Source organism: Sturnira hondurensis, unplaced genomic scaffold (assembly GCF_014824575.4).
Source record: "Sturnira hondurensis isolate 20B ecotype Veracruz unplaced genomic scaffold, ASM1482457v3 Scaffold0022017, whole genome shotgun sequence".
Classification (NCBI taxonomy): Eukaryota; Metazoa; Chordata; class Mammalia; order Chiroptera; family Phyllostomidae; genus Sturnira; species Sturnira hondurensis.
Genome location: NW_028094648.1, coordinates 9,064,896 through 9,081,583, shown reverse-complemented (window position 1 = coordinate 9,081,583; position 16,688 = coordinate 9,064,896). Strand labels below are relative to the sequence as shown.

General features: G+C 41.1%; 1 protein-coding gene across 2 annotated transcripts in view; it reads right to left on the bottom strand.

Annotated features, from left to right (window-relative positions):
• CORIN (corin, serine peptidase) overlaps positions 1–16,688 on the bottom strand; it is a 193,788-nt gene that overhangs the window by 33,400 nt on the left and 143,700 nt on the right. For both annotated transcript variants that reach the window (XM_037034235.1, XM_037034236.1), the window contains 5 exons: positions 11,258–11,489; positions 7,688–7,833; positions 6,815–6,922; positions 1,873–1,986; positions 992–1,102 (listed from right to left, as the gene is read on the bottom strand). In XM_037034235.1, coding sequence (XP_036890130.1) covers positions 992–1,102; positions 1,873–1,986; positions 6,815–6,922; positions 7,688–7,833; positions 11,258–11,489 — 711 coding nt within the window. The remainder of the gene's footprint in view (positions 1–991; positions 1,103–1,872; positions 1,987–6,814; positions 6,923–7,687; positions 7,834–11,257; positions 11,490–16,688) is intronic.

Here is a 16,688-nt window from a genome sequence, read left to right as displayed (position 1 = left end):
TACATGCCTTTCTTCTAGTGCATACATCCCTTTTTATCTATTTCAGTTAAGAACCGTTTGGTGAATGATAGCCTGTGAAAACCACTGCCCTGGGTGTGGTGGAGGATGAGACTGAAATGCTCTGTGCCCTCACAAAGCCATGGGCTCCAAGGAAAGGGGCAGGGAGTTCTTAGCTTATCTTTATCTAGAAGATGGCCAGAGGCAGGGTCCACTCCCAGGAGTTAATGCAGTGATCTGCATAATTATTAGGAGCTAGTTGTAACTTCATTCATATCATTTCCTTTTAAGAAGGCATATGAGTATGCAAGTGTGTGATGGGGATATTAATTTAGAGTTAATTTGGCAAATGCACTAATTCTTTTTAGATAAAAGAACACCCTTTGTACTTAATAAACTGCAGATCATTTGTGAGCATTTACTCACAACACATATGACAACTTTGTTTGGCCAGATGGTGCAAGGCCTGAGATAAGAGTGTAGTGAATGAAAAGAGTGATGAGTGTGGGATGATGGAATTAATCAAACTCCAGATTACAAACTGCAATAGTGAAGGTACCAGTGGGAGATGCCTTCAGATTCTGTCCGTGTAAAGGAGTAACAGAAGTCCCACTTGGATGTGGAGCAAGTGTATAGGGAAAATAGAACGGACACTTTATTGCCCTGCTCTGGGGCGTGTCAATAATACAAGAATAGCGGGGTATTTTCATCATTGTTGAAGCTGGGTAATGCATTTAGACGTTATATTCCAGCAGTTAGATGCCCATAACAACTTGGACTCACATGTTTTTACACATAGTGTAGACATTTCACATAAAGTTGGGGGAAAATTTTCTGTGACTTGGAAATTATGCCTACGAGTAAACACTGTTAGCTTTTGCAATTGTAAAGCAAAAGAGACGACCTGGGTTGGTAAAATCTGCAGAGTCATTTACTTTTCATTTAGCTCCCACGGCACTGGAGTGGACTGCAGGGGGCAGAACAAGCAGCTTACCACAGCCCCATTCGTCCGAACTGTCCAGGCAGTCGGCTCTCCCGTCGCACCAACGGTCACGCGACACGCATTCGTGGTTTGCACACTTCAGTTCATCCTCTTGGCAAAATGCTGGCACGGGAAACAAGAAACAAGAAGACAGGAACATTTTACACATGAGTGTGATTATCACTGGTATGCACATTGCCATTTGCTGGCAGGAACTTGAAGAAAAGATGAGGTTGTGGAGGCCTCCAAACAGGTGGCAATACAGACTAACAGGTAAAATATCTTAAGAGATTGAACTTTATTTCTGATTCTAAAAGAAGTGGGCATTCATTTAGAAAAGGTAGAAAATACAAAAAAAAAGAGAAGAGAGAAGAGAAGAGAAAGGGAGGGGAGGGGAAGGGAGAACCACAAAAATATAATAATCCCACTGCCCAGAAATTACATTTGTGAAGTTTTTATTATGAACTTCTGACCTTTTTCTATATATAGGGACATGTACTTTCAAAACTCAGGACAGTACTGCACATAATACTTCATATTTTGTTTTATTCAGCTAATGATATGTAATGAACCCAAGAGAAATTATTCTTCTAACTTGATTTTTAATTTTTGCATATTATTTCATTTTATGGTTGTATTTTATGCCCCCTATTTTTGGACATTTGTAGCATTTTAATTTTTTCTATGTTATACATAATGTTGGGATAATATCATCATGCATATATTTTGACTGTCTTCTTGGCATATATTCTTGCAAGTGGAGTTTTGGTCAAAAAGTCTGAACATGCTAAAAGCTTTGACATGTATTTCCAAATTTCTATTTTATAATCACAGTGAGAGATTATCGGTGTTTAAAATAAACGTTGTGTTGACAAATTCACGGAGGCACGTACAGCAGTTGTTCTCGTCCATGCCATCAGGGCAGTCTGGGAACCCGTCACAGATGACTGTGTTCTTCACACACTGCTTATTGGATGGACACTCCCAAAGATCCCTCTCTTTGCAGCCTGCAGATAGAAGACAAGGTCATGTGCTATAGATGTGGACATGAAAGTAAAGATGAATTTGATCAAACACTGTAGACAAATTACAACACGAAAGCCTACTTCTTTGTCCTTAAAAGTTTTGACTCCTGTATATCATAAAAATGTAATTTTGAAAGCAGGATTACTTGATAATCTCCATATTGCAATATAAATAGTACAGCTCTGCTGAGAGATCAAATGGGACATATAGGAAATGAGGAATAAAATGAAAAAGTGATTATCTGTTAATGTTCATCTTTAACTGTTCCCTTTGCTTTCTGAGTCAATTTGCCATGGCAAAAGAATCATCTATGAAGTGGTGAGTTATACTCTCAAACAACATGCCCAGACCTAGCCATCTACGTGCATATTATCTAAAAATGTAATTTCAGTCAACAAACGTAGAAACCATCTGTGCGCTTAGCAGAAGAGGATCCTTCTATGCCAAATACCTACAAAATGAGTTTAAGAGCCAGGTATGAAAGCCACTACTTACTGTAGTAATGTAGCCAGTATTTTATGGTTAGAAACTTTGTCAGTCAATATGGAAATGAACACACTTTGCTCTAGATTGAGACTAGAAGCTTGAAGTGTAGTTTGCCTATGAACCAGAAGCACTTGTGATGAACTTAAGGCCATTTGAATGGAATTGCAGTGGGTCTCATTCAGCTGCTAAAACATGCCAAGGGTCTCATGTGTTCTCATCACCCCAGTCAAGATCCAGGGCCTCACCAGGCTGGGAGGTACATGAGGAGACCACAGGGCACTCATGTGTTGGTAGTCTTTTTTCACTCCTGCCTACGACAGTGGCTGGCACTTGGCAGGCCCTCAACACACGTATTTTAAATGGAACTTCATTTCGAATAAGGAACAAAAAGTCCCTCCCATATCCAAGAAAGATCACTTAGTTAAAGGTGAGTGAAATGCAAAGCACTGATTAAATAAGAAGTTTGGTTTTTTTTAAATGCTACTTCTCAATCTGGATGGTGTGGCTTAGTGGATTGAGTGCTGGTCTGTGAACCAGTTTGATTCCCAGTTGGGGTGCATGCCTGGGTTTCGGACCAGATCCCTAGTAGGGGGTGTGCAAGAGGCAACCACACACTGATGTTTCTCTCCCTCTCTTCCTCTCTCCCTTCCCTTCTCTAAAAATAAATAAATAAAATCTTTTTAAAAAATGCTATTTCTCATCTGACCTACTCCAAATAATTCAGAGAAATTTCATTGATGATTGACTCAGATTTCTTGAAATATAAGAAAAATTCTGCTTCTTTCAAAATTCTTATTTAAAAAATTGAAGATGATATGATACTCTACATAGAGAACTCTAAAGATTCCACCAAGAATCTACTAAAACTAATAAATGAATTCAACAAAGTAGCAGGATACAAAATTAATATCTAGAAACCAGTTGTATTTTTATATGCCAATATATTAAATGCTCAGAAAGGGAAATTAAGAAAGTAATTCCACTCACAATTGCTTCAAAAATAATAATATCTAGAAATAAACCTAACCAAGGATGTAACAGACTCAGAAAATTATAAGACAGTGAACAAAAAGAAACTGAAGAAAATACAAACAAGTGGAAGCATATACCATGTTCATGGATAGGAAGAATTAATGTCATTAAAATATCTATGCTACCCAAAGCAATCTATAGATTCAATTAATTCCTATCAAAATTCCAAAAATATATTTCACAGAATTAGAACAAATATTTCAAACTTTTATGCAGAACCACAAAAGGCCCTACATACTGTAGGGCCATAGTAATCAAAACAGCATGGTACTGGCAAAAAACAAATACACAGATCAATGGAGCATAATAGAGAACTCAGAAATAAATCCATACCTTTATAGTCAACGAATATTTGACAGAGGAAGCAAGCACATACAATGGGCTAAAGTTAAGTTATTCAACAAACGGTATTAGAAAAACTGGAAAGGTAAGTGGAGAAAAATAACACTAGATTACCTTCTTACACCACACTCAATAATAAAGTCAAAATGGATTAAAGATTTAATTAAATATTAGATCCAAAATCATAAAAATCATAGTAGAAAATATGGGCAGCAAAATCTTGGATGTTGCTCATAACAATATTTTATCAGATATATCACCCCAGCCAAGAGAAAGAAAAGAAAAAATTAATAAATGGGACTACATCAAACTAAAAAGTTTTTGCACAGCAAAGGAAATCACCAACAAAACAAAAAGACAACACACAGAATGGGAGAACATATTTGCCAATACATCTTTTAAGGGTTAATACTCCAAAATTATAAAGAACTTACAAAACTCAACACCAGAAAACAAAGAACCCAATTTAAAAATGGGCAAAGGACATGAAGAGACACTTATCCAAAGAGGACGTACAGATAGCCAACAGTAAAAATACTCAACGTCACTAATCACCAGGGAACTGAAAATTAAAACCCCAATGAGATAGCACCTCATACTGGCCAGAATGTCTACCATCAATAAATCAACAAACAACAAATGCTGGCGAGGATGTGGTGAAAGGGGAACCTTTTTGCACTGTTGGTGGGAATGCACACTGGTACAGCTACTATGGAAAGCAGTGTGGCAATACCTCAAAACTTTAAAAATGGATCTGCCTTTTGGCCCAGCAATCCCACTTCTGGGGATATATGCAAAGGAACCCAAAACAGTAATTCAAAAGAACATAAGCACCCCTATGTTCACTGCAGCATTGTTTACAATCACCAAGATGTGGAGCAGCCCAAGGGTTCATCAGTAGCTGAGTGGATAAAACAACTATGGGATGTTTACATAATGGAATACTACTCAGCCATTAAAAAGAGAATTTTTAATCTTGAATTGACAGCATGTCCATTCAAATGTGTGCATACATCCCAAAGGGAAATGTATGTTAATTTTCTATTATCAACCACATTGAAAAGGTAGTGAGTTGTTTTATGACTTAATACTGCTGGAGTAGTTAATGTAACTCCAAATGTATTATTTTCCTACCCACTTCTAACTTACCTTAACTAGAGCTCTCAGTAGTGTATAGATATTTTGAGTGTTCCATAGGAATTAGACAATTTATTCTATCATTTTGATTATGTGATTAAAGTGTTGATGAAAACTCATTACTTACCTAGAAACCTGATATTTTTTTACTTTATTTTTATTGTTGACCCTATTAGGGTGCCCCCATTTCCAGCCCCCACTTTGCCCACCTCCACTCGGCCCTTTTCCCCTTTCTATCTGGCTATCAGCACATTGTTGTTTGTGGGGGTTTTTTGACTAATCCCTTCACTTTCTTTCATCCAGTCCCCCAGCCCCCTCCCCTCTGACAGCTGTCAGTCTGTTCCTTGTATCCATGACTCTGTTTCTATTTTGTTCATCAGTTTATTTTGTTCATTAGATTCCACATGTAGGTGAGATTACACGGTACTTGTCTATCTCTGCCTGGACGATTTCACTTAGCATAATAGTCTCCAGGTCATTTTAGAGTCACTTAAACATTGTAGCACTTTGAATTTATTTTTTTGCAGAATATATTCTAAAACTCAGTTTTTTAAGTCTTGCTAAGGCTCTCTTTTTAAACTGAATTTTTACATTTCTCAAATATTTAGTACTCTAATGCAGATTTAGGTCTAACAACCCTGATAGCTACCATGTAACCTCTTTGAATCATGTAAAATTACCCACTTAAAATTGTATCACAGAATACCATCACCCATCAACATCATAGTTCAGCAAATAAATCCAATAGATTCTCAACAAATCACTTACACAAGGGATGTTCAATGAGTTTTGATTTATTTCTGTACATAAAAAGCACAAACAAGCAAACAACAGTACTTCTCAAAACACTGTATGTTCCTCCCTAACAAAGTTACCCCTGGTCACAGTACCCTTATTCTGGCCGCTCTAATTTTCTAAAAAATGCACTTGTCTGCATTTATAGAAATTGAGAGGATTTCAGTTGATGGCTTGTGACATTTTGTCTAGACCAGTGGAGCAATGTTTACTATGGAAAATTGGAGGAAAGCAGTATTTATATCTAAAAGGCCAAAAGAAAAAGGGATTTCAAAAGATATATTATTGCTTTACATGCTTTGGATGGCTGGGGAAAAAGAGTGCCAATTTTTTAAGGCAGAATAAGTTAAATAATCTTAACAAAACTAGTCTTTGGATAGCCCTTCAATCGCTTCGCTTTACTCCAGAATATTGTTTACTAAAAAGTAGAAAGTGTTCCCTGACACATTCTGAGGTTACTAGTACAAAGGTGTGCCGAGAAATAAAATGGGAGTTAGCGCCACTTATATTACTGTTGATACTTCTGGCCTTTCCACTAGTGATTTTGGAGCTCAGTGGCAAAGGTCAGGAGGAGTTTTATCCTTTGCCAACAGAAAAAAAATCAGAGAAGGCACGAAAATAAGTCCCAACTAAACGTGAACACTGCAGCCAAGCTCTGTCTCTGTATCTAGATGCCTATCGGACAACATGAGCACCAGATGCAAAGACAGATGACACCCGCTCTGAAATCTCTAACAATAAAAATAATTCCTTACATTAGGGAGGTGCTTCTCCTTTTACTCAGGGTTTGCACATGTATCATCAAGGTTATAAACAGAAATGTAGTTTAGGGAAACTCCACAGAGTTAACAGGGAAAACACACCAATGCATGTCTCGCCATTTGATCATCTGAGAGGAAAATACATTAGTGTTTGATCCTAATCACTACAACTGCCAGTGAACAGTTGACATTTTTTAACACAGCATCCTAACCAGCTGTTGGTGTATTCAAGGAAAGTGCTCTCTCTCATACATACCACAGTTTGCCTCGTCAGTGTCATCGTCACAGTCGGGCTCGCCATCACATCTTCTGGAAGCCAGAACACACCGCCCTGAGCCACACTTGAAGTGACTGGGTGAGCACTCTGGTTCAAAACAATGGGGCATATCACTGTCAATAAAGAGAAAACCCAGAACCCTCAGCTAACTTCTCTATGTGTGGAACGGTGTCAAGGAGCGACGGCTGTAGACAAGGCTGGTCCTCTGCAAAGCTTAAATAGCCGAACTTCAACATGGCCTTCCTCTGCCTGCTTATCAGCATCTTCCTCCTCCATCCATGGCCTCATTTCTCCAGATGAGCTGTCTGGTGCCTTTACACTCTCCAGTAACTATCTTCCTGAATGAACAACCCAACAATGGCCAGAGCCTAACACGTCTTGCAGAGTCAACGGTCTAACTACCCAGGTGCCGTTAGTGTGGCAAAGTGTTCCCACTCTAACCTTTCTACCTGGTGGACTGGTCCCCAGTTCTATTTCTCTACCTGGCCATCTTATATTGCCACCATCTGCAAATGCTTTGCACTTGAAGGAACCAAGGCCTAACCATTACTTTCAGAATCCTTAGTATAAAAGTAGCATCCATATATAATTGGCTCTGTGGGTTAAATGTGGTTAAAATAAATACTCAGAATATTAAATTCCTCTTTGCAATTTATTACTAAAATGAAGGCCATGTCTAACAGACAGGTACCAAATTCTTCAAGCAAGTTAGTTTATAGATTTACTCACTTATGCAGCCCGATGGGCAACTTAAATAGGGGGAAAAAAAACAATAGTAACAGAGACTTCAAAAAACTAGCTAATGTATTCATCCATGTTAGATATCCCACTGAAATTAATTTGAGAATCAACCTTCCACATCTTCATCCGGCATTAGGCAGGTTTGATTGTCTGAATTTTCTACTGGAAACTGATTGCAATCTGTGTCTTCAGGCCACTGCAGGCCCACGATCCCAAGAACAGACTCGCAGTGTTCTTTGGAGTGTTCACACAGCGCCCTAGAGGAGCAGGAAAGACACATTAGAGGCAGCTATAACTGCATCTGAGACGTATGTTAGGAATCTACTATGTGGGTGTGTGTCTCTCTGTATGTAGAGTATGTATCAATATACAGGGGTGGGCAAAAGTAGGTTTACAGTTGTATGTGAAACACAGAGTTTATTCCTGTATTACTATTTATTAAATATTGCATTGTTTTCCATAAAAACAATTATAAACCTGCTTTTCCCCATGCTGGTATATAGATGCACATACACATAATAAGTATTTGGGAAACCAAAATGAGTAAGATCTCTACAAAGGGAATACACTCCAGCACCGCACGTTCACCAAAAGAAATTTCACAAGCAACAGTAAGAGAGATCTGTTTTGTTATGTGTACTATCGGAATATACTTGACATACAACATTGTGTAAACTTAACAAGAAAAAACACACCGATTTGATGTGTAACAAAATTGCTGTTGCAGCTACAGTGAGCACCCCATCACGCCACATAACTCTCACTTCTTTTTGTGGTTGGAATAATTGCGATCCAGACTCTGAGCAAGTGTGAAGACCTCAACACGACCTGGTCGTCTGTGCTCCCGAGACTGTGCATTTTTTCTCCAGGACCATCTGTCTACTAGTTGCAAGTCTGTACCTTAAACAACATCCAGGACACAGATTCCCTTCTCCATTTTGCCTTCCTCATTTTCTCTCCTTTTTTTTTTAAAGGCAGATGCATTTCCCAAGAGTTTTGTTCCAAGCTGGCAGGTTCCCAATAAGTTTGGACAGTCTGCCACCAAAGGTCGTGGATTCTACACAACACCCTCAGCCTCACGGGGCTCTCCCTCCAGGGACCAGTCTCACGTACCGAGGGCATTCGTCGTCTCCATTCCTTCACCTTAGACCAAGCTCGGTGAAGCTTGGGACATCTCCAAAACCCATCTATGTCAAGCTCAAGTTGGTTAAAGTTTGCTGTTTTTTTTTTTTAATGAAAAGATAAACTAAGCATTGTGTTAAGTGCCTTTATTTGTGTTCTCATTTCTACCCAGAATATTTTTAAACTGGGCTAAGAACATACCTCATGAAAGATGTCTTTACTTTCTATGGAGGGAAAACATAGCTTTGCCTCGCTTATATGACCAAAAAATTAGTTAAATGCCTTTTTTAAAAGAGTCAGCACAACCAAAGTCAGTCCCTAGGCAAATTTCTTATTTCCTTGTAAATACGTTCTTGTTTCTCACAACTTTTAAACTTTAAACTGTAATTTAATTTTAACAAGGCAGGGAATGGTTAGCAATTGAATGAGAAACTTTTAGAGAGAGATCTGTCTCAATTTAAGTCCGAACAGGACAGAGCCTAACTGGAGGCTGGCGTAGCCGGGGAATGTGGGGAGAAGACAGAGCCACAGCGTCCCCACGTCGGTTTTGCAAAAAGAGAAGTTCAGTCAGTGTGTGATAACTCTCTGTTGGGTTGAACAGTGTGTTGCAGATTGATGAGAAGCATACACAACTCAACGGCTGCTGCTGTTTTAGGCTGACCGTGTAACCCCTCATTCATACGGAGGCCCGTGCGGTGCCTGACGCTGCCACTTCCTACCTTTTCTATAAAGGGGAAGCAGCACATTACGCAGCATGGCAGCTGCAGGGTGCGCTGCTCTTACCAACACCTGCGGGGCAGGCGCCGCCCCCAAAAGCTGACTCTGAGGACTAGACGGCAGACGCACCTTAAACTATTTAGCACATTGTCAGGGCTTCGTCAGGTTAGATGTTTCCAATGCATAACTTAAAAACTAATTTTAAAATAAACAAGCAGCTTTGACCAAAGCAACTATGTGTTGTTTCATGAATATGAGCATATTATTCTTATTATAATATAAAAAGTTTTTTCCTCTAAATAAATATCAAAATCTAAAATTCATTTTGATGTCCACCGAAAATGGATGATATATGTGTATGTGTAAACCTAAGAAACAGAACTATCGCATCTCAAAGAAGTTCACCAACATGTCAACTGAAAATGCTTGAAGATCAGTCTCATCTTAGGTATTTTAATGTGAAACTTCAGCCTGAATTTGTAATTTATATGTGAATATAAATTTATTCCAGAGAATACTACATAAAGAAAATCTTATATACATATGAAAAGAAAGTCAAATATAAGAATGTTAGGTACTATTGCCTAGCAAAAGTAAGATTAAGGTTTAGAAATAACTTTTTAACATAAAATTGATTTTTGATTAGTGAAACTTTAAAAAGCATTTAACAAAAATTTTCATAAGTATGTTTGCACAAGCCTACATTAAATATTATTCTTTGTATGAACCGTTCAGTTCCTCAAGTCATTTTGAAATTCTATTGTTTCCCACCCCACTCTGGAGGTGGCCCTACTCTGCCATCCACTTCACACTCAGGATAGAATTTATTGTTTTCCCATCTGCCCACCATGTTGATAATATTATTGCTTTCCCTTAAACCTCTAAGCGACTTCTGATCCCAACATGTGGTTCCCACGGTACCCCTCACATGGAGACAAGCATCTGCAGACTCACCCCTTGATGGGAAACAGCACTGGGGAGGGCCACCACCCACCCCGAGACAGCCATCCGTCTATGCATGTTCTCCGACCACAGCCCCTAGCACGTGGCATAGAAGAGGGACTAAAGTGCCACCCAAGCTGTTGTGCTCCTGTCCCATCATCAGAGCTATTGTTTGTCCTGGGCTTATAATCAATTGGAAGCTCTTTACATTGATGCACATTCCTTGGACCTCACAACTACTACTATCCCGATTTTACAGGTTCAGGAACTGAGCCTGTTGAGGAACCTGTCTCAGGCTAGAGACAGAGCAGAGAAGAGCCAGAACTGGATGCAGAGAATGGACCCTGGAGTAATGCTCTTAACCGTAGGATATCACTCATATCCTAAGCCCAAGCCACGCTGTTCAAATGTTGCCCCTTAGTTCATTCAAGCAGATAGAAAATCATCAGTGATGCCCGTGCCCTGTCCAACCAGTGAAGCTGGTGTTATGACTCCTTCAGGCCACTCCTGGTGTAACATAGCTAACTCTAGGGTCATGCAAGGAGGCAGAACACAACAACGTTGCCAGAGAAAGAGGCAGATACACTCTGTCTTCTGCCAACTCACATCTTCAAAAACACTCTTTGATCAACCGAAATGGCACATGTGATTCGATTTTATTAAAGTACAGAAACCATTATGAAAGGTACTTCATACCTCCTTTTTTAGTACTTCAGGAATGAATTCTCATTCAATGATTTGTTTTGGAATCCCTCTTTCTTTACCTTTTAAGGATGTAATTTGTTAAATACAGAGCTCCTTAGCAAGACAGGCACTTCGTCTCCGCTCAGACCAAGTCTTCTTCCCCTGAGCTGTCCCCAAGGAAAACGAGGACGTTTGGGAAAGACCCCATCACATTACCTGCAAGGGGGGATACGCTGGCTTGTATTCACATCACACTTTGGTACCAAAATGGTGCAGGCGAAGAACATGAGATATTTGTAACAGTTGGTTTGAACAAGTGCAGGGAAAAGAGAGGACTCCCAGCTGATGGATGCTTCTTTCTGAGTCCTGTGGCCAAGATAATTTGGATAATGCGTGTGGTTGTAGGGCAAATTCATGCAGAGTTCCAACGTAATTGGTTCACATTGACCTACCAAGAAAACACATATACAGCCACATACATATATTAATATCACATTTGAAACAATTTCTTAAAAACTTATGGAACTGAAGTCTCTTATACCCTTTCTCTTTAAAGTAGCCACAACTAGCATGCAAGCAGTATATAACATTACTATCAAAAAATAAATAATTTGGTTAATGAAGTGCCAAACTAAGATTCATGTCTGTACATGTAGCTGCTAGCACAGCCTCCAGCATGCATGATTTAAGAAGTCTTTCTCACTTTTTTCTTTTGGCTCAACTTACCTGAAAATGGCTGTCTCTTATGAATCCTTTTACTCACTTGAATTAGTTTTCTTTTTTTCTGATTTATTCTTACTTCTAAACTAGCATATTCTTTATCATTTTCACAGCCATTTAAAAATGAATTTGGCTAAGGAAGCAATTACATGATTTTCCTACATTTTATTGTTGTTCGATGGATTTAAATAGAAGGCGGAGGAACCGCCTGTAAGCAATTTATTGCCAGTAACATACAATCCTAACCCATCAGGTTGGCATCCAACATTGTTTCACATGCCAACCACACCCTGACTCTCCAGCCTCATTGCCTATGACTATCCCGTCCGCAGTGTTTCCTTGGCAACACCAGACGTTTTAAGAATTGCCTGCGGGCCCCGTTAGCTCCCCTCTTGCCCCTTGCTTTCCTTAGCACACTTGTAGTCTCGCCTCACACGCAGCCACGGCCCAGCTGCCAGGTCCATACAGAACCCACTGCCTGGAATGGTCCTCTCTCATCCTCCCCACCACGCTAAGGCCTCGTCAGGCTGCAGGACTCACCATAAACACCTCGTCCGGGAAGCTGCCCCCACCACTCCCAGTCTGAGTTTCTGCTAGGTGCCACGGCATCTTAGGCACGTTCCTACAGTGCCCTCGTGGCCTTTGCTGCGTTCTTTACTTACTTGCCTCCCCCACCCAATTTGGAGGTTTATGAGAACTGAGACCACGCTTCTCTACCTAAAGTCAGCACCAAGGACAGTACCAGGTGAAGGAAGGACAGTGACAGAAACTATCCAAGGCATTTAAATTGTAAAAATATTTAAAGATAGAGTCCCTACCATGGAGAAACCCCACAGTCTTCATAGGAAGACACACAAGCCAGCAGGTGCAGCAGACCGTGATCAGGCCGGGACAGTGCACGGAGCCCAGAGGGAGAGGGCGGAGCTTGAGGGGCTTGGGAAGCAGGGGTTTGGGTGTGTTTGGGGGAACGCGGCTGAAAGGCCCATTCCTTCTCAGTCCACAGTAGATGTGCCACAGAGCAGGGAAGTAATCAAACAAGTGTCTTCCTAGAATCAGCCAAAGCTGCCTAAAAACTCCATGCTTTATTATCAGTCATTACTCCAATGAAATGTACTTCTCTGACTAGGAAGCAGCATGCACGCAACTAGACTGGTAATAAGAACTGAGGTGAAACATTAAAACAGCTCCAAGATTACGTCTCAATTTAAAGAATCCAAAGGCTTCACGGAGATTATGCTGATGAGAAGCCTGACTCGGGCCAGACGGGAAGGATTATGAACAAAGGGCAAGGAGACTCCCGGTTTACGGGGGAAGAGGTGACACCGTAGAGCTGGTACAACCTTGAGAGTGCGTCCAGGGAGGAGAAAGGAGAAAGCCCAGGGCGGTGCAGCACAGGGAGTCAATCACACTGTGATAACTGGGGACGGTGCCGGGCGGGCACCAGAAATATCGGAGGGACACTTTCTAAAGCACATTACCATCCGACCACTGTGCAGTTACACCCGCTGGTTCAGTTTATAATTTCTTTTGACTTGTGAAAAGAGCATTTGCATATTTTGATTTCGGATTTTTTTAATGAATATTCCTCCTAACAATAAGAACAATGCAAGATGAAGAAGTAAAATAAAAGTTCTTCGTTTCCCCAACCCCCATTCTCTCACTTTGCCTCATACCAACGATGAGCTGAATCCTCCTTCCACACTTTTCCCCACTCCTGTCTCTGCGTGCAGCCTTCACACACACACAGTGCGTGTCGGTCTTTGCCGAAGCAGAATGGTACTGTTCCTACTGCCCTTCAACTTCTTGCTTCCTTATCTATCATGACCGTTTCCAAGTCAGTAGATGCAGCTCGATTCTATATTTTTCCTAACTTTAAAAATACACTTACAATTTCACAACAATGGTGTCATTCCCACAGTTTTGAAGCAGTCTCTCTCTGCCTGCGCCTTCCCTTTCTCTCTGGCTCTAGCACCCCGCCGAATCTCAACTTTCTATCAGTGCATTTCATCGAGGTGACTAGTAGATACACCGCATGGATAAGGTTTCTTTCTTTCCTGTGTGGAGAACGTATTGTTTTCGACCTGGGATAAGATCTAACCTTTAAGTGCTTCAGAATCAAAGGGAAGAATGGATTAAGTTATAATCATGCATTATTCTGGAGATCTTTATTGAATTCGACAAGTTTGATTGAATCTTGCATTTTATTCCTTTATAAGGTATGCTTCACAGAGTACTAAACAAGATGAACTCTCGTGATACCTGTCAACCTCAAATTCTAGGACTCAGGAGATTGATAAGCTTATTCATAGCAGGAGCATCAGACTCGCTCACTAGCCTGATTTATAGCAGCCACCAGGGGGCAACCTTGTCACAAGAATGTGAGGATGTTCGAGTGCCACAGGAGTATTTTCAGCGAGAGATGGACACAATGCCTACCTAGCCCTGTATCCTAAACCTGAATGAGATTCAATGAATATCTGCTGGGAAAAAAAACAACAACAATGATCCTTCTGGAGTTTCAATGATACCCCAGCTTTCAAAGTCTGAATCAAGAGTTATTAAAATCAACCTAAAGATGGGATCATTAACTAAATGATGTTTCATCCTTGTTGTGGTGCAATACTCTGAAGTTACTGGAAATCATGTATTAAATGATACCTATTTACATGAGAAAATGTCACTTTTCAACACCCATTGGCATATACAATATTCCAAGACTTATCCTTGCCTCAAACTCTAAATCTCTCTATCATCATTAATTTTTCTTGAGACATAATGGGCATGTTATATTAGTTGTAGGTGTACAACATAATGACTCAACATACACACATTATTATTTTAATTGTTTGATGGATTACTATAAGGTGAACACCCTTGTAACTGCCACCCAGGACAAGCCGTCGAGCTTTCCAGGTACCCCCTTCATGTACCCCATCTTCCATCTGCCTTCCCCTCTCCTCCCAAAGTACCTACTAGGTTTCAGAGTCATCACTTCCCTCTTCTTCACAGTTTCATGACCTAAGTGTGCACCACCCTCAGCTATCATACTTTAGGCTTTCCCTTTTTAAAAAACGTGTTTGTCTTTTAAGACTCTCTTAATACCTGGGTCCCTGCTCCATGCCTTTATGTTTCCTTATACAGCTTAACTCTTGAAGAGCCCAGGGACTGGACCTGTAGAGGGCGCTGGACTTTGCTGCTGCACAGTCTTGGTGAAGTTGAACACACTCCACGGTCCTCCCTATTCCCTGAGCACTGGTGGCTGACACAGATACGGGCCTGGACGGGTTTCATCCCACTGGTGACAGGTGCTGTGTTGTTCTTTCACTGGAAGGCAGGCATCTGAGGCCTCTGTTTGCAACATCCGCAGCTGTAGACACTCGGTGCCATCACCCATTCGATCCTTATGTTACCCAGTTGTAATACCTTAATCTGATCACTTATTTTTCACTTACTGATTGGAGATGCTCCCACAGAGAGCTCATTTCTCTCATCCACTATTTGCTCCCAAGGACTGAGTTTCGTAACCATTACAGTGTTCAGCTTTTTACCACACACCATATTATTTATTTCTCCCAACCAGCGATTATAAGGAGAAGATAGAAAATGGATAGACCTTGGCAAATTATTCAAAGAGCAAAGTTGTTCATTTCTTCCTCAGTGTTGGAGCGGGAGGGTGGGGGGAAGCATGAGTAGAACCTATCACTGAAGGATGATGAAACACGACAGAAAATTTGAGAAAGTCCCTGAGGGAAGCAGTCAGACCTGGCCTCACTCACACAGCTGATCCAGGAGTGTGTAGCAGGGAGAGACACACACACCCACGGGCTGCTCTTTCCACCCACGTATCTGCACTTCAGACTGTGAGGCTCAAGTGACGGATTAGTCCCTCCATGTCAGAGGCAATGATACATCTGTATTTTGCCTCCCAGCATAGCAGACGCAAAGGTGTTCAAGATTCTAGACTATGAGTAGACATGGCGATATCTATCAGCACATGGTATCGCCCGAGATGTGGTTTATAGGCTTGTTTTATTGTAAATATTTCTGGGAATCTGAGGTAAGCCATGCACCTTGGAGAATTATGAAGACTTTGTCACATCCAGTTTCAGAGATGTCACATAAGCCTGCAATCTAGTCATGAAGAGGCCACTAAAGCAACAATTTTCAACCTTGGCTGAGCATTGGAGCCACCCAGTAATTTTAAAGATACTCTTGGCTGGGTCCCACCCAGGATATCTCCAGGGACCATTGGAAAGTCATGTACTATTTTATGGGATGGCAAGAACCAGCAACTTCAAGGACTAGAATCCCAGCAACTACAGGGAGACACTGACTGCCGCAGCCAGGGTATCCGCATTTTCCAAATTCATGTTCTCCATGGAAGAAAGCCAGAGAAAGAGTTCTGTGCAGCCGTGTCTCGGAATCTAAGTAATAAGTTCTCCAGTAAAAATTTTCGTGTCATTGATCATTTCAAGCACATAAAGAGGTTTCCGGGAGGCGAGGCTACCAGTCCATCTTTACAGAAAAACAAGCTCATGCCTGTGGTCTCGAAGCTCTTTGAAAAATAAGGAAAAACATTTTTCCTCTCAGTGAGAAGTTAGGCATATGAACTACTTTTGATAACACAGGAGGAATGGGGGCCAGTGAGCAGCCCAGTGCCTGGCACTCAAAAGAGGGTGTATCAGTGCTGAATACGTATGGAGAGGGCCAGGCAAGAGTACCCAGGGAGAATGCAGAAGCTGGGGAGTCAGCCAGACACTAGGGAAACTGTGCGAGGGCATCTGAAGATGAGGACCATGAAGAGAAAACCCAAGTGGCAGATAGGAGTGGGTGGACGGCGGTGTGCGCGCCCACAGTGAAAAGGCGTCTGCAAGAACGCTGGAACCACGCCTCTCTTCCTCTCCCGTAAGGCGCGCAGGGTCCAGCC